At 33.0% G+C, this 27,500-nt stretch overlaps 1 protein-coding gene across 5 annotated transcripts in view; it reads left to right on the top strand.

Moving 5' to 3' along the window:
- Positions 1 to 27,500, top strand: part of LOC145278893 (follistatin-related protein 1-like) — a 762,811-nt gene that overhangs the window by 617,161 nt on the left and 118,150 nt on the right. For all 5 annotated transcript variants that reach the window (XM_080130700.1, XM_080130698.1, XM_080130699.1 and 2 more), the window contains one exon: positions 7,660 to 7,803. In XM_080130700.1, coding sequence (XP_079986826.1) covers positions 7,660 to 7,803 — 144 coding nt within the window. The remainder of the gene's footprint in view (positions 1 to 7,659; positions 7,804 to 27,500) is intronic.

Below are 27,500 nucleotides of genomic sequence, written 5' to 3'. Positions count from 1 at the left end.
AGTTTTTTATTATCTCCCTTTTCTTCTCTCGGTTCCTTCTTTTGTTTGTTTTTCATTATTAAACATTGGAGTGAAAGAGAAAAAATATTTTCAAAGTGTCATTTAATTTCCGTTCGTTATAACTAGGGCTATGACAACAGCATATTCTTTTCCTTGTTTTGATTCTCAGGTATATATCTATTGATATCTTGTATGTTTTATGTAGAGTGATGTGGTTCTCGGTTGATTAATTGTGTCCAACTGTGTCGGATATATACTCGAGCGTCAAAACAATGAAAAGAATATGCTGTTGTCATAGCCCTGGTTATAACACTTTTTTCTTCTTTCTTGAATTCTTTATTGATATATGTTAAAACTATAAAAAATCTAAATGCCTTAATGATTAATAATAATGGCACTGCACTTAGTTTCATTCAAATATTATATATATATATATATATATATATATCATTTAAAGACGATAATGTTTGAATATATGGTTAAGTGGCCGCTCTAGTCATTAAGAACATCTTTAAAGTTCAATCATTTTTCGACTAAATTTCAAACAATTATGACAGCTTATAACTCACCTTCTCAGCAATATTGTGAAGAAAAAAATTTCAATTTTCGTTCAGTAAAAAAAGGTTATGATGAATTTACTGGTGTTCAAAATCGTAAATATTTTCAAGGAGGTGAGCGACGTTTTTCATTACTGGTTTTCATAGCAACCACGTTGCTTCGGCGACTAGTGTTGCTACTAATTCACCGCTCTTGAGAAAAGAGAAGTAACAAGTGAAATAGACAGAATGAAAGCAGTCGAGTGCCGTACATTGTTTTACACACGTGTATGTTATGATTATGGGGGCAAAAAAACTGAAATTAAACAAAGAACAAGTGAATTTTCTGAAAGCCTGGAAAAATCATGGATTACAATAGAAAAATGTGAGCATAGAAAATAATATGGTTAAGCTGGAGCATGGAAAAGAAAAAGAACACGTTATTCTAGTAAAAAAATATAATAAATTTATAACTTAAAATATGGTAGCATTAAGAATGTTTTTTCAGTCAATTTATAACATTGTATAATTTATTGTTAATTCTTGTAATATATATATATATATATATATATATATATATATATATATATATATATATATATATATATATATAGTACGAAACCGGTGTTGATCGTAAATCATTTTTCCTATTAAACCGATTACAATGGCTATTTCACCATTCATATCATTTTATTTAATTTCCTTCATTTGTTTATTGTATAGTTTATGATCTTGTTTGAACAACATATTTTGACGAAATATTTGTCAAGTTTTAAATTCTAATTTTACAATCGAATATTATCAAGGGAGATTTCTATACAACTCAAATGTGTCAAGTGACAGCAGATCATTTTAAAACAAAACGCGATATGCACATACGAACTCACACACACACATACTTACACACACACACACACACAGATAAAAAGATAGATAGATAGATAGATAGATAGATAGATCGATAACATTCATCTCATCTAATGAATAACCATGATATATTTATTGATAATCGACTCAGAAGAAAGAGCAGGAATTTACTTGGGGATTTGAAAAAAAAATCTGATAATGATTTATTTATTAACAACTCGATAAAAAAAATGTGTAGAAGTTTGAATGGGAAAGAATTTCTCTGAATGTCACTTATTTGTTGCGCTCGTTTTGGCGCGAATCCCTCCGAGAACCACACGCTTAAATAAACCATTGAATAAAAGTCGCCATTTTGTTTTTGCTTTTAACGAATGGTCAGAGATTGAATGAAGCTGTCACGTGCTTTTGTTTGATAATTATGATTGGTTGATTTTACTATGTTTTTTTTTATATTTTTCTCTCTCACAGTCAATTTATAGAACTTGCATATCTAGCACAAGTTTTGTCGTCCATTGATCTGTCACGCTCCAATTTGCATAGAATTTTCAATTTTTTAATGTTAACTGGAGGTGGACGTATGTTCTATAAAGCACATAATCCCCTGTGTAAGTGTATTGGCTGCCTGCCATTCTGTTTCTTATATTTAAGTTTGACATTTGAATTTTCGTCTGTTGTAAAGTTTATATTTTAAATCGCATATTTGGTGATCCGTTACGTTCATGGTTGAAATAACATTTTCGTCAGTCTGTCATGGTTACGTTAGAAATAATTTTTCTAGGTTATTTTTGATAGGATTTTCAAGTTAAATTCAATTTTTACGGCATTTTTTGTTACTGAAATTGTTATATGAAAGTACAGAATAATTACAAAATGATCTCGCCTCCTCCTAATAAGAACGGGTTTCTAAATAATAACGTTACTATTCCAGCACGGTCCGTAATCTGCATGAGTACTAATATTTTTAATAGATGCATTCACATATCACTAGGAATGTCTCTGCACTTTGGCCACAAAGGCTTAATTTGATATATTACGTTTTTGTTTGAAATTGCAAATTAAAACTCGCACACGTAATCGATTCATTTAAAATAAGTTCGTTCCATTCTTTTCGTTAAAACTTTTCTCATCTGTTTGTGTAAGCATTTCTTAAGTCCATGTGTTTTTCTTTTCATAATTGTTTTCTTTAGTTTTTATTCTTCTGTTCTAATGCTGGTTTTATGTGGTTTCTTTTGTTTTTTAGTATTTCATTTATGTGTCCATTATATTTCGTGAATTATCTCGAAAATAAGAGCGACCATCCCTAGTGGCAGAAAAGAAATAAAATTACGCATCTTTAATAAAACATATTTCACTGGCTTTTCCAGCATCATATATACATTTATATATATATATATATATATATATATATATATAAGAGCAAATAATTGATAAAACATGTTAAAAAACACTTTGAAAAAGAGTTAAAAACATATTTAATCTGAAAAGGAAAAACTAAATAAGTGGATAGTACTTAATCCGCGGAGTTTCGAAGAAATACTTTCCTTCTCATCAGAGGGTAGGATCTAGCAAAATGTGGGATCGGATTTTGCTTTCAAAAGTATTTGATGAAACTACAAGTAAGTCAAAGATCTAACTTGATAACAAAAAGTGAAGCAGAGGGAATAGGGTGAAGAAAAAAGTGATTTCACGTGAATGGATAGTCTGGTGAAAGGTAAAGTATCCAATTACGGTAAAATCCAAAAATGTAAATCCAAGAAAGTTAGTTAAATTTCCATTCGCACAAGTAAAATCCAAGGAAATCGCGTAATTGGAAGATGGTCCAAAATAATCCAAAAGGCCGAAATCCGTGGAATAATTCACAAATAGGTACAAGGAAAAGGGGAAAGAATTCCAATAATATTATTAAAAGAAAAATATTATTATTTTATATATATATATATATATATATATATATATATATATATATATAGATAGATAGATAGATAGATAGACAGATTTAAAGAAAAATAAGGAATAAAAGTTATATATGACTTTATTATATCATCAGAACAATAAGGAAAGTAAACAGAGAAAACTAAGAAAAAGAAACCTATTTAGGCCATGTCATTTCAAATCTAAATGCTTCTCATGACAATTATACAAAATGCCAATAAAGATAAAAATCTGACGTAATAACATTTAGATATTAAATGATGAAGATAGAATAGGATAATATGATAAAAATAATTAAGAACTATTAAAACTGGATAAAAAAATATGAGTAAATCAGGAGGTAGTATATATGTGAGTAATAGTAAACAAAAATATTGGTCACTATGAAATAATGGAGATCATTAAAGAATAACAAATAATAAAATAAGGAAAAGATGAAGATAAGAAAGTGGAGAAAAGAAGGAAAAGGAGATAGAAAAAAGCAAATAAGGAAATACAGATACAAATAAAATCATCTTAATTGCAAAACATAAACTTTTCAAAAATATGGATTAAAAATGTTTTATAATGTTCAAGATAATGTTCAAAATAATGTTCAAAATAATGTTCAAGATAATGTTCAAAATAATGTTCGAAATAATGTTCAAAATAATGTTCAAGATAATGTTCAAAATAATGTTCAAAATAATGTTCAAAATAATATTCAAGATAATGTTCAAAATAATGTTCAAAATAATGTTCAAAATAATGTTCAAGATAATGTTCAAAATAATGTTCAAGATAATGTTCAAAATAATGTTCAAAATAATGTTCAAAATAATGTTCAAAATAATGTTCAAGATAATGTTCAAAATAATGTTCAAGACAATGTTCAAAATAATGTTCAAGATAATGTTCAAAATAATGTTCAAAATAATGTTCAAAATAATGTTCAAAATAATGTTCAAGATAATGTTCAAAATAATGTTCAAAATAATGTTCAAAATAAAACTAATAATTAAATATAAACATTTATACAGGTTCAAGTTAAATCTTTAGAGTAGGATTTCCGAAAGCGAAGAATATGGCCTCTCTCTCTCTCTCTCTCTCTCTCTCTCTCTCTCTCTCTATCTATCTTATATATATAAATATATATATATATATACTAGCATGGGTACCCAACGTTACCCGGGTCGACATGAAGTTCCGTTTGGAACACACCTGCTATACTAAGGATATTAAACATTTTAATCGTGGGCAACATCGATAATCCCATAACAATTTAAATAATTAAAAAAACGGATACAAACATGTAAATGTAATCCTTCCAAAAAAATAAGTATGTGATACCTTTTCCACCAGACATCTCGGAATACAAAGGGATACAAAGAGGAGAAGCTATCCTCCAGATATTGAGCCATTTTTTTGCCTATGCCCGGATTTCAAGAAGCTGTGATGGATGAGACGGGCCGCAGACCACCAAACAGTCACCATAACTTTTTTGTGTGAAATTTCAGCTTCGGGGAGAGTTGTGGAACTTCTCCGGCATCCAACCACTGTGCCAAACGTCGCCAGTTGTCGTAGAGGATCCACTTTGCATCACAGGTCACAATCCGCTCGAGGAATGGGTCGTTTTGTTGCGCAGAAGGAACGTAGAAGACACCTCAAAACGACGACTTTTTTTTATATTATCGTTCAACTCATGTGGCACCCATTTATCCAAATCTTTGTATTTCCCCTGCTTTAAATGGTGAACGACTGTTGAGTGGTCGACCTCGAATTCAACAGCAACTTCTCGAATGGTTTTCTGAGGATCAACTTCCATTAAGGCTTTCAAATGAACGTTATTAACCACAGTCGGCCGGTCGCGACTGTCTCCATCTTAGACACTCTCGTCACCATTGCGAAATTTATTGAACCAACTTTGTACCACATGTTCGTTAGTTGTTCCTGGGCCAAACGCATCATTGATATCGCGAGCTGTCTCGACAGTTTCAACTGGGATAAGAAAATCGTGCGGATTTTAATTTTGTCCATGCTGTCGAAAATCCTGCAAAAAAAATGAATGAAGAGGTTAAGAACGGTAACGAATTACAGGATTCGATACAGCGAAAAACACACTTTAAAATAATATAAAACATGGATATATATATATATATATATATATATATATATATATATATATATATATATATATATATATATATATATATATATATATATATATATATATATATATATATATATATATATATATATATATATATATTACTGGAATGATGGAGATCTTCCTAAGCTTCTAGTTTTGTTCATGTCGTTCGTAATTGGTAATTGGTAATTCGTTATTTCACACATATATATATATATGTGTGTGTGTGTGTGTGTGTGTGTGTGTGTGTGTGTGTGTGTGTGTGTGTGTGTGTGTGTGTGTGGCTAAAATATTTTTTTAAATACCTACAGACACTAGTGTTTCATCCTTTCGGGATCATCAGTGCAGGGGGGGGCACGATTATAGCCGATCAGGAGATTGGAATCCAGTCACAAAGCCGTCTCTGGCTCAATTAGCAAGGAATAAATCACACGGCTAACGTCAACCGCGAGAATTACACTTGAAATTTCAACATTAATTATCAAATGTCGATAAGTCTGCCCATAGTGATCTAATGATTATAGCATCATTATCTGTGCATATACATATACATATATTTATATATATATATACATAAATATAGATATATATATATATATTTATGTATATATATATATATATATATATATATTGTGTGTGTACCATAAAACAGGTCATCTGCATGTATTTTCATTTCGTAACAATATATCTATATATCTATCTATCTATCTATATCTCTAACTATCTATATACATATTTATCTAAATAACGCTATATCGATATAAATCTTTCCATCTAGCATTATATCAATATTTTTCCGGAAATATTTATCTTCCATCCTTCCTTGTTCCTTATTCATTATTCTCATCAGCTAAAACTATTTTTTAAAATATTTATGTTTAATTGTTTAATTAAAAAATAGACTGGTGATTATTTGTGTGTGTTTGGTTGTTTGTTTCTGTGCGAAACAATTGTAAAAGGTTACATTGATTTGTTTTATTCGCAAAAAAAAAATATATGAATAAAATTTTGCTATTGAAATTGGAATTTAAAACGCCATTGTTTTGTTTTAACTCTTTTCTCATCATATCGTATGCATTCGAAGATTCCATTGATCGTATTGGCTTCCTTGATATTTTTCTAGTCAGAATTCTTTCTATAATGACATTGGAGATTACGGGATCGACAACGTGAAGGTTGCCAACGTCCTATGTGAAAGTTAATTTTGTAGAACGAATTGGATTCGAACTTGGGGCAACCAGGTCGTCCGGCCGGGTCATTACAAACTGGACTGTCGTCGCCTTCTTTTGTAACTCTTAAATATATAAATAATTCATGGTATTTACCTGGCGTTATCGGTGTAAATATATTGCTTGTCGGAATGTTTATTGGAAAAGCAATTTCAAATATGAACATGATCAGAATGTTTGCCTTAGATAAAAGTGTTTGCCATAAAATTTCCAATATTAGTTCAATATCTCCGACTTCAAACAGTGTCCACGACACAAAAATTTCATAAAACGAACAACATACAGTTTTTATTTACATTTAAGTGGCTAGTTTTTGTTTTTGTTTTTGTTTTGTTTTTGTTTTTTGTTTTTTGTGGGGGGTTTAGTGTGTTTTTTTGTTTTTGTTTTTTTGTTGTTTTTTTTGTTTTTGTTTTTTTTTGTTTATTTTGTTTTTTGTTTTTTTGCTTTTTGACTATGGTGTCATCGCTTATAAAAGCCCGGCTGTCAATCTAGGTCAAGAGTTAATGAGAGTTAGGTAGACGGTGAGACACCACCGAGATGATCACTAGTGCTATAATGATAGAATATGTTTTTCATTATTTTGACTCTCGAGTATATATCCGACACAGTTAATCAATCGAGAACCACATCACTCTATCTAAAAACATATAAGCTATTAACTGATATGAAAAAAATATTCTCTTGTCATAGCCCTAATGATCACTAATGGTTGGACTTAAGACGGCTGAGCAAGTAAATTTTACACCAGACTTTAAAACGATTGTTATAGTCAGCTGGGAAGCAACTCCACGGTACTGTGTTCCACAGACAGGCGTTTCTAGGATAGGAGCTCTATCTATAGAATTTTTGTTGAGTTTAAGGAATAGATGGAGATGGAAATGTTGATAGTTGTTTTAGCTAAATTTTACGAGAGGGTGCTAATAGATTGAAGCTCGGAAATTCATTCGATTCTTTTTTTCTTCGGCAGATGACCAGACCCCGAAACTGGACAAGAACGAAAATGGTGTCCTGAAGCCGTTGGTGTGCTTCCAAGTCGAACGCGACGCCCTTCATCGTCTTATAATTGACTGGTTTAAGAAAAAGACGAACCATAAAGACTGGAAAAGTTCAGGTAGGTAGAAATAATAGAAACAAATAAAATAATCGCCATTTCCTTTTGTTTTCTTTTCTCAGCAAAAAACATATTCCTTCCTTAATGAATAATAATTAATCCAATGTTTGATCTTACATAATAATTTATCAGTTCTAACATTGATCACCTTCTTTCACTCGTGTTATATTCCGTAAAAAATGGGGTAATATGAAATCTCGAAACTTTAATTAAAACACGTGCAACTGTGATGCCATACGTAAATTTCATGTGGAAATCCTTTACTTGATGTTTGGAGTTACGATACTACCCAAGGTAGATAAACCTAGGCAATAATAAGTGTTAAATGGTAAGATTTTGATCTACAAAATAGCAACTCTCTCCCCTTTGTCAGAAACATTGTCCATGGAATATGAGGATTAAAGAACAAAATAAGACATTTTGAAGTTACAAGTTTATTGGTAAAAATATCCGCATTTGATGACGAGTCTTTCATTTCTCGTTGTATATATAAATCATAGTGGGGTGATAAGTAGTTAAATGGATTAATCCTTAATCTTATAAATATAAGACTGATAAATTAAAAAATATATCCATTTTAAATGTGGAAATTGATGAATCACACAGGTAAGAAATTCATTTTTATAGTATGAAAAGGTTAGTAATTGCAATTCAGAATAGGAAATTGGATCAAATGTTTGTAACTTCTTCCTAAGATTAAGGGAAGTGGTGTTTGATCAACATTGCTGGGGAGCCATGATGTAATATACTGTTTTGTTTTTAAATCCCCGAAACAGTGTTTCATGGTAAACAACTGATGATCCTTTGAAAAATAAATTATTAGTACTATAGTAAATTCGAAAGCGAGTTGATGCAGTGATTGCAGGTGATTAAATGACTTACTGACTAGATGGTTTTCTAACGAATGATAAAAAATATTTTTTGTATAGTTTTAAAGGTTAAACACTTCAAAGACTATATATATATATATATAAATATATATATATATATATAGTCATTCACACACAGCTATGTTTTTTTATCTACGACTCATCGGTGTGGTTAGTCGTAACGAGTGTATCCATGCTGAGATTAAAAAACCCAACCGTTAGTCGTATACAAATTCGATAAAACAGCCCAAATATCTAACTCCATGCATGACATGTTCCCCTTGGCCATTGTACACTAATTAAGCCTTATCCTCAAGTGGCCACCGAGCCTTTATAAGTGGTGACTCCATTGTAAAAAAATACCATACATAAACACTAATAGTAAAATAAATTTGAAAGTTATGTAAGTAAAGACTCTCTTTGCATATGTTGCATATTGCGATTTAATAAATAATATTCCTTTAAAAATCGTCATTATATATAACTGACAGTTCAACCTATCAATAGATAATTATCATATATATATATATATATATATATATATATATATATATATATATATATATCAGGTTGTGTTCCTCGTGATATAAGCGCTGTCTAAATTTTGAAATAAAATGCTTATGTTATACACTTGAAGCCAAAGATTTTCTAAAATAAACAAGCACTCATTTGTTTCAAATTATTCATAATTTCGACGTGATGTGTCTTCTTCAGAATTTTTTTCATGCAATATTGTGATTTACACGAAAAAAATTAGCAATAAAAATTTCCGTTTTTCTTTAAATGTGGTATGTTTTTTATTATGTGTCCGAGGAACACGCTTAGCGCGCGTGGTTCGAAATTTTTTAATGAACAGCATATGTTTTACGTCTAAAACTAAATTACAACGCAGCGGTCTTGTAAAATAAAAAAAACATAATCTCTTTGGCCTAAAATAAAAACATTTCACCTTGAAGAAAAACACGGATTTTTACTGCTAAATTTTTTCGTGTTAATAACACGATATCGCGGAAAAAATATTCTAAAGATAGGTACCACGTCGAAATTATTAGTAATTTTAAATAAATAAATGTTTGTTTATTTTACGAAATTTTGCGTTGCACTTTGCCTTTAAACGTATAACATACGTATTTCATTTTAATGTACACACACACATATATATATATATATAGAGAGAGAGAGAGAGAGAGAGAGAGATAGATAGAGAGAGAGAGAGTTGAAGAGCTACGAAGACGGGAGCGGTACCACTAAAACGAGCGACATTTTGTACTCCATAATTTATTTGTTTTACACAGTCACCACCGTTCTCAATGTAATTTTGTAAGGAATTCAATGAAGCACCTTTGCTTCTGACACACATCAATGACAGGGTTGCTTTCTTAGAGTCCCACACCGTCAATATCTGCAACAGAGAGATAAGCTCAGTTATGATAACAATGCGATTTGAAAATCTCTCTAGTCAATTCGGACGGAATAAAAAATGGTAGGCATTATTTTGAGAACATCGCTCGTATGATGAATTAATACGTTCAGTCTCGAAAGACAAAGGACACCCACCTGTGGGGGCAGCGACGGGTGTAATGGTGTAATGGTGTAGCAAGGGTTGCGTAATCTCCAACCACACATCGACACTGCTTGAGTTTAGTCGCTATGAGAAATCCAGGACGACTGAAACAATGCTGATAAGCGGAGAGCAAATGCAGCACCTGGAAGTCCCAAGTGGTCACCCATCTGACACTGACCAGGTACATCGTTGCTTAACTTCGGTGATCTGACGGGAACCGTATAATTAAATGAAATTGATTCCTTAACTCACATTAAAATCGGTGTTTAGAACTCTTTAATGTCGTTTTGGTATACTAATAAACTGTATTATTTTTGCATGTGTGAAACGCACTTGTGTATTTTAAGACCTCGATCAACAATTATCCCTTTATTCAGTAACGATAGTAACTGGATTCGATAACGTTATGCGCAATTATTTTCATGTTTATATCGTTTTATATGTATTTCAACTTTTTCTCAAATGAAGAATGATAAATGTTTTTTACGGACTAGTATATTGTACCTTTATTTTTGTATTGTTAGACGGATATTATTGTAAACAAAAATTAAATTTAATGTTTTGGTTAATGCAGGACAGCTTTGTTTTATATGATTTTGTTATAAAAAGAAACGTTTTTTAAGAAAAATGCAAATCACCTACATTAACCCAAACAATACCCGTTAATCCAGGATGGCAATAGAATAGACATTATATTTTGACTTCACATGCATTCAGCCTTTTTTAGATGATGAACCTCCCGCTTTTTTTGGCTTGGTAGTGTAACATAGTGCGAAATAACGTCACTGGTAGGGAAAAATAAAGACTAAAAAAAGGGATTACGTTAGAGACGAGAATAACGTTTGAGATCACCTTAGAGGTGTGGATGACGTTCAAGTAGACAATCACGTGAGAGATGTCACAACGGTAACAAGAGAATAAGGAAATAAAATCGTTGTACAACAAAAAACAGTGTACGGTCTTTTCTATTCTTTATCTGTTTCGCGACTGAGGCTACAACGTGTTGGTTCTCGGACAACGTCACAATGGAACAACGTTACAATAGAACAACGTTACAATATAACACGCTAGTTTCACTTTAATAAAATCCCGTTGTATTATCTCATTTTCTATCTTCTCATCACATCTATTGAAACACCCGTGTTTGATATTATCCTATGAGGCGGGTGATGTTCCCTCTATCGTGCCAGAAGACCACTCACACCTGAAAGTCCCTCTACAAGTTCACCATTCGCTCAGGCATGGAGTATTTTCCCACATCTATGCTTGTGAATCTACCACAAGCCTCTCCTTTTTTGGATAAGGTCCAAAAAGAGTCTTCAATCTAATACGTCCTACTTTGTCAACTAAGCTCCAACTCCTGTCTCATCACCGCGGTGTTGCATTTCTGTGACTATTTTGCAAATAATTTAATAGAATGGGCTCTAATGAACTCATTGCACTTGTGTCCCCTCGACGTACGTATCCCGACAAACCCGTTTAGCAACAAAATCACACTCCTTCATTGCTGAGGTCTCTAAATGCCAAAAAGCTTTCTACTCTAATAGCTTTTTCCATCGAACAGACATTGGAATTCCCTTCTTCCACCTGCTTCCATGATTGTACTGATAAGCAGAAGTTCAAATATAATGTAAACAAACATATTGGTCATTTTTCTTAGGTATGATCCCAAATAGTAGCCGCTTATGTTTTAGTGGTGAATGTGAGTAAAAGAAGATGACTAGCATCATCCTGTATATTTTGATTGCAGAAATTCCCCTCTCGACCAAATTACCGTAAGTTTACAACAACGGATGCCACATACACATTTATTGTGTCTAGACCATTACTCATTACATTACGTAATTTACAACTTCATTTAGGCCTTGTAATAAAATCCTACAATTAATCCTAGAAGAGAAATCATCACTATCGCCAAGGAAGCAGTTCCTCTTTTTCTCTTTAATTCATAACTGCTCTCATTGCCCTCACTCTGGGATATTCAATGGATCTGGCGGTTGCCGGACAAAGACCATCCGTTCAAAACAGCATCGTTGTATTATTCCCAGATATAGTTATAAACTTTTGGCTACTTAGTTATCGGAACTTAATAGATACGTAATTTAATTGAGATCAGACTAAGTATGTTTGCTTGAAATTAATGGATAATTTTTAATCCATTTTGAATAACATTGACCAAGCACTAGTCCCATTTTCGCCCCTGCGTTCACATCCGATTCGCATATTAAGAAAATAATATTTCTGCCTTCTTCCTTTCATTTATTTATTTTTCTTTTTTTTTTCTTTTGAGAGAGAGAGAGAGTTGGATGTTTGAATTTCGCTAGCTGCTATAAGACAAAACAAACAAGACGTACTGTTTCTCTCTCTCTCCCTCTCTCTCTTTCTCTCTCTCTCTCTCTCTCTCTCTCTTTATAAAGTTTCGAATTATTCCTTTCAGCACTATTTGTCATTTTTGGAGATGGTGAGGCGGTTGCCGCTGTAACAAAAAACGTTCCTTCTCTTTTTATGCCATAACTTTTGCCTTTTTATTTACTGACTTTTGGGGGAGGTTGAGCGGTTAAGTTTCGCTACCGGCGATAACCAAACACAAACGTATTCTTCTCTGTTTCTCTTTCTCTCTCTCTCTCTCTCTCCTTTCTCTCTCTCCCCTTTCTCTCTCTCTCAGCAATGATTAACAAACATTGAGCACTGCAAACAATGAACGTAAAGGAAGAACACCATTAACTTTAGAGAGGGGGGGGGATTTCCATACCGTCCACCAAGGGTTCCTTTTTGGAAAAGAGGGGTGTAAAAAAATGCATAGTTGAGTTTACGGGAACCTATTTTTTTTGGATGGGGGTATGTTTCTTTTGTTGTTTTTATCCACTTCTCGGCTTTTAAAACTTTTTTTTTCATTTTTTATTTGGCAGCGCGGGGAAATTTTTACATCAGACCCAACTCCTAAATTTCCTTGAGAAATACGACTTTTTTTTAATTATTCAGTATACTCATTAAGACAAGGTCATTTATATTTGGGGAAGTTGGAGGGTCTATTCCGAAAACTGTACTAAACCTGGGGAGGTTGGGGCGGTTGGGGAGGTATCCACCACCAAACCGTACTTTACTTTTTTTTATGAGAGGGGAGTATGCTTTCACCGGGCAACGCCGGTTAACAGGTCCTGCTAGTATAATTATAATGCTATGTGATAAGTTGTTCAAAGAAAACGCCTGAATATAAAACAACATGTTCTTGAAATGATCAATCATTTTCAGTGATATGTATATTTTTTGTACAAAAATTATGTTGCATGCTCATAGTCGTTTAGAAAGTAATGCGTCTGGAAATATAGGAAATTTATTTAGTTGCATTTTAGATTTGTCTCAAACAATCGTTCAGAAAAATCGGAGCTTTCTTTTGTGATTAGTGTTACATGTGTGACCGAAATGATGATTTGGTTTAATTATTTGCTTTTAGACCATTTTACTTTTTATCAATTATCTGTATCGATATCGATTACCAAAGATATCTATTAAGAAGAAAATGTCCAGCTGCAAAAATTTTACCAAACATGCTTTGGAATTTAGAAGCAGCAAATATTCTTTTATACATATACTTCGAAGATAAATATAACAATGACAAATTGTTCGATATTGTAGATTAGATGGACAAAAAGTGGGTTAGATAGTCTAGGGCGTTGCTAGTGATACGAAAGAAAGGAGAGGTTGTCAATGATTCTCGGACATGGGAGTGTTCCCGGTAAAAACACAAACGGAAGCAGGTCTTTGGTAATGTCAAAAGTGAAAACAGATACTACAATTTGATCTTAGCAAAATGGCCAAGTAATGATAAAAAAAAATGTTGCGGGAGCTTGGATTCTGATAACTGATATTACACTTTGAAATATTTATTTGCACAAAATATGAGTGGCTTCCGGGCCTTGATAAGTGGTGATCACTGTGTAAAAAAATATATATATATATATAAAAATTACAAATTAAACAAATTATGACTAAGTCCACTAAAAACTGGTCTCTCCAAACACAAATACACACACGCGCGCATATATATGTGTGTGTGTGTGTGTGTGTGTGTGTGTGTGTGTGTGTGTGTGTGTGTGTGTGTGTGTGTTGGCGCCAGTTTCGGTCAGTATTACCCCAAAAATGGTCGTGAATAATCAAGGAGGATGAAAAGACAAAGGTGTGAGAGCACCAACTTAACCTCTAATGGAACGATATGCAAATTATTGGAATCTTTTGGGGAAGGGCTTACTACCACTCTAACTATAATGACGTGTAACGGTCGGTGCCTGAGAGAAATCATTTTTATTTTCTTTTTTATTTATAAATTTGTCACCTGCATTGTACTTCTTGAATATGCTATAGTATAGCATGATAAAAAAGCAAACTATAACCAAAATGTAGCACGCACCAAACGTCTATCACAGACAAGCACATCCTTATGGAATGTGAGACACTAAAGAACCTTAGAAAGTTTTCTTCAAAAGTAATAATATCCAAAAAAATTGTTTGAATATACTAATATAGAAAATATTTTTAAATTCCTAAGCGCTAAAAATATATCAGATCTGAATCAAGAAAAATAAAGGATCCGACAAAAACATAACTGACCTTATATAACCCATAGAGATTTATAGGTAAAATAAAAATAACTAGTGAAGAAAGGCAACCCTGGAAAATGCTTTTCTGTAAGTTATTACTATTGGGTATAGTTTTCCACCTGTCAGTTCTAGTTGAAATTTTTGGAACTCATGCGGAGAGTGATCCGTGCTGAAATAATAACGTTATTAGTTAAAAAGCCATTCTTAATATGGGGACGGGGGTGTTTTGTGCCTATTCTATACTTTAACCTTACAATGAATAACAAACACATATAAAACTTTAATTAAACGTGGAAATACGATTTAAAAAATAGCGCGGATCACTCTCTGCATTAGCACCGAATTTTTAACTTGCTTTTATTAAAAAATTGTTTGTACATCATAAAGCATTTAACAATCCATGCATGCGAGATTGCATTATAGCATATCTTCTAGTCGATCCATGCGAGGAATGGCTTTTTTTTTACTTCTTGCTTTCCTAGGGATCTTTTCGTCGATGTATAATAGATTTAATCTCTCTTTGGTTGAATTCAGGCATCCAATCTGTTTCTCGTTGTGTAAGCTACGATTATTAAAGGAGTTCTTGGCATTTTCGTTTAGCTGCGCCATTAAGATGTTCTACGTTGCTGATAAGCACGTTACTGATCACAATTTTTATGGAAAATATATTTGTTGTATAATCGGGAGGAGGAACTATCTAACGTGTTCATATATTTACGAGTATATATAAACGAGTCCATTTAATGTGAGAATTCCTTAACGGTATGTGGCGTGTCTCTAATACGTTTTCAACGTGTGTACATGTGACGTAGTTTGTAATGTGCTGTTATCTATTCTAAGATATTATTTAATCAACTGGAATTCAATATTGATATGAGTAGTTTGTATTATTTATTGATTTATTGATTTATTGCGGAATATTACCCTCATCTTTTAGTTATTACTTCGCGACGTTTCGGCCAACTACTCCTCTGGCCTTCATCAGGTGGTAACCGTGACGGGATAGGAATCCTCAGTAATTACTGCCTTCCGTTGTCGTCTTGATCAGCGCTTTGCATATTTCGGCGGTTTACGTCAGTTTCCGATAGAGTCCTAGTGGACATTTACGAAAATCGGTGAAGATCTACCGGTGTACCAGTAACGAAAACGTAAAATCATATACTGAAACTTACATCATACTTGTGATGGAATTAAAACATTTTTAAGTTTTTTTTAAACCTGATCTAAGAAATATTTAATAAAACCTTTTAATTTTAATTAAATCTATGCATAATGAGCAATGTTACTTCAGCATCCTCGTCTTCGTGATAGTACTGGCGCATGTCCAAATGTAATTATAATATATTTTGTTTATTCTAATTTACAATAATAAAGGCACATTGTGTAAGTGGTTACTGTGAATTGAAGGCCAGATTTGGAGACGAAATCCTAAGTGAAAAGTTGTGTAATAAGATGTTTGTTTGGATTACTTTAAAATTTCTACACGTCAATATTGTCGGGGAACATCGAGGGAACTCCAAGGAACATGGGGAGAATTCCAAAGACTAACAGTTTGCGGAAAACAGTTATTAGAGTAGAAAGTCTTTTTTTTTTTTTTTTTTTTTTTTTTTTTACACAGTGGTCACCACTTATCAAGGCCCGGAAGCCACTCAGGGATAAGGGTTATTGAAAGTACATTAAGTTAGTGAGGAGATTTGCTGAAGTGTTTACTTAAGGGAGCGGTTCATTAGGAATTTGTTAACATTGGACTTGAAGACATCCAAGTTGTAGTCCGGAGGGAAGCAGGCATACGGAACAGAGTTCCACAGGCGTGTAGTTCTAAGAAAGAAGCTTTGTTCATGGAATCCGCGTTTTGATTTAGGCACAGATATAGAGTGGGGGAAATTTTTTACAGTGGATTCAGCTAGACGGGTGTTTTTCGTGAAAGATTGGCGAGGGGGGACCAGAGATTGGAGTTCAGACGAGCATCTGCCATGGAAATAACGATAAAACAAGGACAGGCTCACAACGTCTCTTCTGTGGGAGAGAGGTTGCAGGGTAGAGAAAAGGGCATCCCCCACTAAGCCACGAAGTCTATTTTGTACTCTGTCAAGGCAGGATAGGCTGTTTTTAGCAGCTCCTGCCCAGATATGGCAACAGTATTCCATCCTTGGACGTACTTGGCTTTTATATAGATAGAGAATTGCATCAGTAGTGAGATATCTTCTGGAGCGGTAGAAGGATCCCACCATCTTTCCAGCGACCTTGGCAACAGACTTGATGTACGTGTTTCATTTCAGATCAGGAGTAAAGGTCAAACCCAGAAGCTTGTCAAAACACGGAGCCTCACCCAGATGAGAGCCATCCATCACAATTGATGCCAGCTGGGGATTAGAGCGTTGATGATGTAAGGATAGGAGTTTGGTTTTGGATGCATTAAAGATAACCAGCCACATCTTCCCCCACTGAACCACGCGCTCGAGATCAGAGGAGAGAGAATCAGAGAGAACTTGGTCATTTACAGCCTTTGATGTGTTGCCGTAGATGGTTGTGTCATCAGCATAGATGTCAACGAATGATTTAAGTATGTGTTTAGGGAGGTCATTGATGTAGATCAGGAAGAGAGTTGGGCCCAGGATTGACCCCTGAGGGACTCCAGCATTTATATTGCAGGCCTCCGATTTTTGTCCATCGACCACTACTCTTATGAGCCTATCGGAGAGAAATGATTTAATGATTGAGAAAACATTTCCCTTTTATACCATAGCTGGAAATCTTGTGAAGTAGACCCTTATGCCATACTTTGTCAAAGGCCTTTGATATATCAAGAGCAATTGCCCTAGAAAGGAAGCCTTTGTCAAGAGATTCACTAATCCTGTGGGATATAACCGTCAGCACATCTGCAGTAGATCTTGCAGAGCGGAAACCATATTGTGTGTCACTAAGAAGGTTATTCCTGCTGAGGTGGTTGACTATTTCTCTATGTCTTCCAACGTCTATGGATCTCCACAATGAATGGATGGGGATTATTTAATTGTCGGACTTATCGGCTGATACTACTAACAATAAAAATGTATTTATTTCTTTATTTACGGACTGTTATCCTCAATAATGAATTCCAATTAAATAAATAATATACCATTCGATGCGGACCCGGCAATTGAAGATCAGATAAAAAAAATAAATAAATAAACGTGGATTTATAAAACAAAAAAAATTCAACTTTGATCACCCTTCGGGGCCCATGGCGCAGTGCATAGAAACGTTGAATCTCTACGGTTCCAGGTGAGCATTATCTAAAATAGCGGTTTCAATTCTACTCAAAGCCGGCTAGAGGCTTAGTTGATCAAAAACATGGTGGGACAACAACAAGAACTAATGAAGGCAGTAATTACATGATGCGGTTAGGAGATTCTGAGTCCCTATCCCGTCGCCGTTACTACCTGTCGAAAGCCAAAGGAATAGTCGGCCGAACCATCGTAAAACAACAACTAACAGGTAAGGATTATAGTCCTCAAAAAATACATGAATAAATTATACTCTTAGGTGTTGTTTCTATAACATTTATGACAGCACATATAACACAAAACCGGACAAGAGATGGAACACAGTTCTCTGTGGATTTAACATCGGTCAATATGGAAAACATTCCTCGTCCATTTTGGTCTTGTTAAGCGGGTTTAGAAAAGTTGCGGGAAACTCGCCCCTTTCGAGTGTCTCTCAAACTCTAAATTCCGACTCTATCTAAACACTATATGGAAAAAACATATGCATTTCTACTAACATAACTATATATATAACCCATATTTTCATTAAAGATAACTTCTTGTTTTCGATGTTTGACCCGGGTGTCATTCTCAAATCATTTTATTTTTAGCCACGTAGCGTAGAATTTTCATTCCTCTGTGACAGACTAATCTTACAAACTATTTACAGACCACAAATGGTTTGCGCAACTGCGAAAAGGTAATTTTACTACGTAGTATTTTATTAAATTTAGAAAAGCAATAAAAATAAGAAGCCGATTCGTTTAACTTTTTTTATATAAGCATAGGGAAACAACGACAAAAGCATTTTTCGTGTGATGCGTTTCGTGTGTGTTCACATACACACCTTGACATGACATACACACCTTGACATGTGCCACACATTTCGAGTGTCCCACACGCTTTCTAAAATATGAGATCATGTCAGAATTAACACCAAAAACCCCGAGCCGATAACTGAATGGCGCCGTCAGTGACACATAACTCGATTCAAGTAGGAGAGAGGGAGGAGGTATCTATACAAGTAGGAGAGATGGGGGGGCATGAAAACGATCCTTCTATTCCTCCTATTTTACACCCTCCCGTCACATGCACTACTGAGTTGGCCAAAGAGAATTTGATCGCTTTTGATGGCGTTGAATAGATTATGTCGTGAATACACACCAATGTCGCGGTTTGCCATGTCCCTTGTCAAGTTTTAATTTTCTTCCTTCGATCAATTAATCATTATTGATGATAGCGGATATTGAGTCTATTTCTATCTGCTTATCTGTCCTGTCCTAAACACTGAGTTATATATATATATATATATATATATATATATATATATATATATATATATTAGTCCTCGCGCGAAAGCGTAGGACACAAAATGTTTTACATAATAATAATAATAATAATAATAATAATAATAATAATAATAATAATAATAGAATAACAATAACAAATCTTTCGCTAGCGAGGACTACTATTGAGCGTAACCAGTTATACACTCCTTTTGAAATTTTTATCTCTATTTTTCTCGTTATCTACTGAATATTTTAATGAAACCTATATGAAATATGTTCCTTATTAAATTGTAAAGATTTTCTATTCTGAAAGAAGTTTAAAACAATTTATCTAAAAAAGTTATTTTAAAGTTTTTGTTAAAAAAATTCAGATTTTTTCATTATTCAGACATGTATGACAAAGAGGGAGTTGCAAAAAAGAAGTGTGGTGTGAGGAGAATTACGAACTGAAGCAGAGAGAATATTCAGACCTGTAATAATACAAAGAGGAGTTAGCAAAAATGAGTTGCGGTGTGAGGAGAAATACAATCTGAAATAGAGAGGCGGAGAGTTTTTATAAATACATACAAAAGCGCATTCATCTTTTTTTAAATTTAAATTAATAAATTAAATAAAATATAATCTTAAAAAGATACGATACAAGTTAGAAAAGCATTTCATCCAAGGCATGAAAATTGTTAAACAAAATGTTTTTACTATAGGCTTTAAAAATAAAGGTACAAGATTCTATTTGAAATTTATTTATCTTCAAAGTGCATATATATATATATATATATGTGTATATATATATGTATATACATGTATATATATGTACATGTACATATATATGGATGTACTTATGTATGTATAAATGTGGGTAAGTACGTGTATGTATGTTATATATATATATATATATATATATATATATATATATATATATATAGTGGTAGTTTTGTTTGGTTTCCTAGAAGTACATCCACTGAAACAACATGTTTCTGCCAAAAAGTGCCCAATTTCTATAAATGGAATATTTATTAATTTATATATATATATATATATATATTATATACATATATTATATTTATTTTTATTTTTATGATTATATATATATATATATATATATATATATATATATATATATATATATATTAGTGGTGGTGGTGGTGGTTGGTTGTAGGGGTGGTAGCAGTTTTAGCATTTGTTATAATTTGTATACGTGTATATATATATGAAGGTTTTTATTTTATTTATTTTTATTATTATGTCTATTTAAATGTGTTTTGTGCGTTGTATATATATGTATATATGTGTATGTGTGTATGTATATGTATATATATGCATATATGTGTGTATGGATGTATATATATATATATATATATATATATATATATATATATATATATATATGTACTTGTATGTTTATGGGTGTATTATGTATAAAAATGGGTAAGTACGTGTGTCTATGTCATGTGTATATGTATAAGTATGTATATGTGTATAAGAGTGGTTATGTGTTTATGTATATATGTGTATATACGTATGTATATGTGTATGTATATGTATATTTACTTTTATCAATATCGCTATATGATTGACACAATCATTTGTGTCACTATCTTTGTTGCTGCTATCATGAACATTAGTATCATCGATATCTTTATTAGGTTTTTTTTATACTTATTACTAAATTTTGTTACTATAATTACTAAATTATTATTATTATTATTATTATTATTATTATTATTATTATTATTATTATGTTACCTTTACCATCATCATGACATTTTGAAAGCTTTGATAAACTATGATTCTGCAACACTTAAAAAATTATAATCATCAATCCTACACTTTTGCTTTTAATAATGACATCGAATTTCTTTATAGAAAGATCTCTTTCATTCTGTATAGACAATTTCCGGTCACAGTAATTACGAGCTTTTACGGTCCCCACCCCTTGCCTGAAGTCACTTTTTCTTTTTAAGTCGAGGATGAAGGTTCTCATTTTGGATTTCTCTCTTCTTACTATTAGATCCCATTTGACTAGGGACAGACTTCTCTTTGGACTACTGCACTCCTCGGGAAAAAAAAATTTGCATTATTCCAGCTGTTTTGTAAATTTTCCAATCGGATTTTTTAAAACTTTCCAATCGGATTATATACATCGTCACGCTGGACTTATTTTGGAATACATTCTATCTAAAGAACTATTTCGCATTTTGGATCAACTCTAGAGAAGTTTTCTTCAAGCTGAAATATTATGCGCGGTGTGTTTTTATATTTGTTTTTTACATATCCAATATATTTTTCATTTTTTCATTTGGCAATTGATAACTAAAATAAATTGCGGTTTCACTTAATGCCTAAACTAGCAAATTCTAGCATTGCTACAAATATATTTTGCTGATTTCTTTATGTCCTCTGATGAGAAGAATAATAAGAATAGCATTCATTGAAGCTCCGCGGAATAAGGACTTTGTAAATTGTTTTTTGGAGTATTCAATCGAACAATAAATTTTGATTGTAAAGTTCAACTTACAGTTTTAATTTTCTTTCTCTTTTATATATATATATATATATATATATATATATATATTTGCCCTATATATATATATATATATATAGCGCAAATATATATATGTAACGCAAATATATATATACATATATATATATAACGTGAAGATATATAAATATATATATAACGTAAATATATATATATATATAACGTAAATATATATATATAACGTAAATATATATATAACGTAAATATATATATATAACATATATATATAACGTAAATATATATATATAACGTAAATATATATATATAACGTAAATATATATATATATATATATATATATATATATATATATATATAACGTAAACAACAATCGGCACAATCTAGTTCTCGCCAGATCACCGAAGTTAGCAACGTCTAAATCTTATAAACTTTCACAATATAAGTAGCGAAAGGGGGGCTTTGCCCGGGAGTAAAATACGCTTAAATATGATATTTTAATTTTTTTAGGTTTCGTATATTATATTATAAAGTTGTGTTTTCAACAGTAAAAAGAATAAGCTAGAATCGAAACTGAATCTGTTGCATTCAAAGCTGGTGAATGTACAAAAAGTTTGAACGATTTTTTTACACATTTTTAAACCCTTTAAAAACATTTTAAACCCTTTAAACACATTTTAAACCCTTTAAAAACATTTTTAAACCCTTTAAAAACATTTTAAACCCTTTAAAAACAATTTTAAGGCCTTTAAAAATAATTTTGAGGCCTTTAAAAACAAATTTGAGCCCTTTAAAAACAAATTTGACCCATTTTAAAATAATTTTGAGCCCTTTAAAACATTTAAGCCCTTTAAAAACAAATTTAACCCCTTTAAAAACAATTTAAGCCCTTTAAAAACAATTTCGAGCCCTTTAAAAAAATGTAAGCCCGTTAAAAATAACGTTGACCCCTTTAATAACAAATGTGAGCCCTTTAAAAACAATTTTGACCCTTTAAAAACAGTTTTGACCCCTTTAAAAACAATTTGAAGTCCTTTAAAGACAATTTTGAGCCCTTTAAAAAATGTTAACCTCTTTAAAATCATTTTTAACCCCTTTAAAAACAATTTCAACACTTTAAAAACAATTTAACCCCTTTAAAAACAATTTTAACACTTTAAAAACAATTTTAACCCCTTTGAAAACAATTTAAAGCGGCTAAAGACCCATAAAAGAACGTCCCATAAAACATCCAATCATTTGAGACACCTAGCGCTGCTTTGCTATTTGCTGTTTTGGAGGAGATAGAGTTTTAAAATATGGAGACAGACAGACATATAGCTGTTTATATATTAGATAACTTTGTTTTTGTCATTTGCATTATATTTCAACTATGAAAAGACTTATTGTGACGTGAAAGTTTTGTATTTGAGTAAAATTTTATAGAAGATGATATCGATGTGTACCCATTAGTCACGCCTTGAGCGACTAGGCAGATGGTGATTCCTACCCGTAGAGAATGACATTTTCGACCAGAAAAGTCTGTTTATTAATTGTATAAATCTATTACCATAACATATCTTTGTCTAATACCACAACAATCAGAGGAAGTTTTTTTTTTTTATCCATTCCCCAAACATGACCCACAATGAGAAGGATGTTGTAATTTGCTTGAAGCATCTATTTATTTTTATATTATTCATTTATTTATTCTATTTGCATAGACACACACACACACACACACACACACACACACACACATATATATATATATATATATATATATATATATATATATATATATATATGTATATACTTTTTCTTTGAAGATTATAATGCTGGGTATGGGGCAGCCAAACCAGCTGCCAACATTGCCCTGCTTTTTATGAAACCAACCGAGAGCTCTTTTTAATATCCTCGCTGTTCGCTTAAGTGCAATTATCTGGATCTCCTTTGCAATTGGTTCACCAGGAATATAAGTTAGGTAGGACTTCAGGTTCTTCTTCATACCCCCTATTATAGGTGCGACAGGGTTATATATATATATATATATATATATATATATATATACATATATATATACATATATATATATATATATATATGTATATATATACGTATATATTTTTCTGTGTTTTATCTAACCTTCTTTTTTATTTCCTAGTGAAGGAGGCCGCTCGGCATGACTGGGCGTGAAATACGCTCAAATATGATATTTTAATTTTTCCACATTTCGTATAAATTATTTTAACCCTTTAAAAACTATTTTAACCGGCTAAAGACCCATAAAAGAACGGTCCGTAAAAAGTCCAATTATTTGAGACCCCTAGTGTCTTCGACTTTGGGCTTCAGAGGAGAGAGATTCTGAAAATATGAAGGCAGGCAGACAGACAGACAGACAGACCGATAGGCAATCCGACAGACAGACGGACAGACAGACATATAGCCGTTGATACGTATATATATATTAGATTATATATATTATTAATGATTAGTGTTCAAGGGCGTAATAGAATTGTGTGTTTGTTATTACAAGTAGCGAATGCACGTTCGGAGTATTGTAGGTGTCCCTGTGTTTATATAAGGAGGCTGCAGTTTACTTCCGCCCTGTTATTTATTTTTAGGTATGAGTCACAATATTTTCTGTGGATAATTTCTTTTTTATGCCTAGTTCCCACAAACAATTTGGGGTCGTTTTTACAGGGGATAATAGAATACTAGCAGTCTGAAAAAATAAGCTATTAGAGTGGAAGTATTTCCGGCATTTAGGACCTCTACCGTCAACTTTTCAAAAATATAATGGGCAATTATCAATTCTCCCAACAATCATGAGATTGTTTGCACGGCAACCGAGAAGGCTAACATGATTGCCAGTCTGTATGCTTCAAACTCTACATTAGACCCAAGAAACCACTCCATTCCTGATTTTTATTTGCGAACCGATACAACACTAGACGATCTGAAAATCACCCCTACTCAGGGGCATGATATCATACAAAATCTAAACACCTCAAAAGCATGTGAATATGAAATCATCTCGACTGTACTATTTTAAAAAATGCTCCACTGATGTTGATTCAGTCCTCTTCAAAGTTTACGCCAAATGCCTTAAGGATTCTTGCTTTCCTGGCTGTTGGAAAACTGCTTTTGTGGTACCAGTTTACAAGAATTCTGGCGGAAGAACGAACTCACTAAATTATCACCCTATTAGTCTCCTCGCTCTCTTCGCCAAAATATTTGAGTCCATAAGTAATCAAGCTCTTGTCCATCACCTTACAGTTGCTAAACGTCTGATCGACCAATAATATGAATTAAGGCAAGCGCGTTTTACTGCAGATATCCTAACTGTAATCTCTGAACGTATATACCATACAGTGAATAAAGCAGGGAGGGGGAGGACAGTAGCCCTGGATATATCTAAGGCTTTTGACAGGGTATGGCACTATGGTTTTCTCAAGAAAATCAGATCATGCGGTATCACTGGGCGAATACTTAACATAATTAAATCCTTCTTAAATAAGAGTAGAATGCAGGTTGTCCTCGATGGTCGTACATCTAAACAATATGATATAAATGCGGGTGTACATCAGGGGTCGATCTTTGGACATTTATAATTCGTGATATTCATAAATGACCTCCTTGATAAAATTGCCTCTAAGATGGACATATTTGCTGATGACACCACGCTCTATAACAGTTACGAGGGGAAAACCAATGATCACATATCTAAGGCAATGGTAGAAACACTAGAGGAAGACCTCCAATCTGTAGTGGAATGGGAATAAAAATGGATGGTCACATTCAAATTTGCCAAGACTAAGCTTGTTTCCTTCAATAATGACAAGAAACGTTCTCAACCATCAATAGCTATGGCTAAAGATACATTACATGGAAGTACTTCTCGGCTTAACGTTCGCAGGGGACATGAATTAGATCAAATACATCTAGAGCATTGCCAAGGCTGCTGCGAAAAAATATGAGATCGATCTCTACTGTGCTAGAAGCTTATTTACGTCTGAAAGATTATCATTGTCACATTTGGGCTGGTGCATCTGCTACTAATCTCTCACTCCTGGATAGGGTTCAAAAGAGAGTCACCAACCTGATAGTTCTTGAAGTGTCGTCTAAGTTTCAATTTCTGTCCCACCTGCGAAATGTTCACTCTCTCTGCTTTTTCTATCAGTATTTTAATGGTGAGTGCTCCGACGAACTACAAGCCCTTTTACCCCCTACGTAAATACCCCAGAAAATCCCAACAAGCACCAAAGTCTCACTCCTACACAGTAGAGATCAGCAGATCTAAGAAAGCCTTCTATTATAATAGTTTCTTCCTTAGAACCGCTAGATTTTAGAACTCTCTTCTGGGTTTCTGCTTTCCTAACTGTACTGACATGCAGAAGTTCAAGTGCAATGCAGATAGACATCTTGCTGCTCAACTCCTACATAATATCCCTGCAACTTATATCTTTGATAGTAGCCCTCAATATAAAAGTTGCAATGTGAATTGTTTGAGGTGAAAATGTAATAAAAAAATATTTTACTGTTCTCATTGTATCATAATATGGTGTGCATTTTATTTACATTGGGATTTTAATGTTTGTTTGTTTGTTTGTTTGTTTTTTGTTTGTTTTTGTTTTGTTTTTTGTTTTTGTTTTTTTTTTACATGGAACTCACCACTTATCAAGACCCGAGTGCCACACGGTGATAAGGGTTATGTCGTGTACAGTAATCAATGGGATAATATCGTGGTAATCGTTAGTAATGGAGATTTGATAAAGTGTCTTAATTAAGGGGGCGGTTTATCAGGAATTTGTTTATGTTGGACTTGAAGACATCCAAGTTGTAGTCAGGTGGGAAACAGGCAAACGGAAGAGAGGTCCACAGATGTGCACTTCTAAGAAAGAAGCTTTGTTCATGGAATCTACGTTTTGATTTAGGCACAGATAAAGAGTAAGGAAAATTATTGACAGTGGTTTCAGCTAGACGGGTGTTTTTTGTGAAAGATTGACGAGGGGGGGCAGAGATTAGAACTCAGACGAACGCTTCCCATGGAAATAACGATAAAACAACGACAGGCTCGCACCTTCCCTTCTGTGGGAGAGAGGTTGCAGGGAAGAGAAAAAGGGCATCCCCCACTAGACTACGAAGTCTATTTTGTATTCTGTCAAGGTAGGATAGGTTGTTTTTAGCAGCTCCTGCCCAGATGTGGCGACAGCACTACATCCTTGGTCCTACTTGGCTTTTATACAGATAGAGAATTGAATCAGCAATGAGATATATACTGGAGCGGTAGTGGATCCCACCATTTTTCCAGCGACCTTGGCAACAGATTTTTCTCGGTTTTCCATCTTTGAGGCTAGAAACTATATTTCTAAACCGATTGGTAGTTAAACCAACAGGAACTTGGTGGGATTTTCTTGCAGAACGGGTTTGTTGGGGTTATGTATGTCGTTTGGGTCAAGTGCAAGGATTTCATAAGAGTATAGTTCATCAAATACTTGTAAAGCAGAACCAGGGATGTAATATTTATCAAATTTGATTTTTAAAAGACCCTCCCCACTTTCTTCATCATGTCCTAAGAACTCAGTCTACTCCCTGTATTGTAATCCTCCAGAATATGCAAAAAAGACTAACAGGTGCTACATTTTACCTGTTGTT

This window comes from Euprymna scolopes, chromosome 1 (genome assembly GCF_053919585.1).
Source record: "Euprymna scolopes isolate OS-2025 chromosome 1, ASM5391958v1, whole genome shotgun sequence".
NCBI classification, from domain to species: Eukaryota; Metazoa; Mollusca; class Cephalopoda; order Sepiida; family Sepiolidae; genus Euprymna; species Euprymna scolopes.
This window is presented reverse-complemented; position numbering and strand designations above follow the sequence as displayed.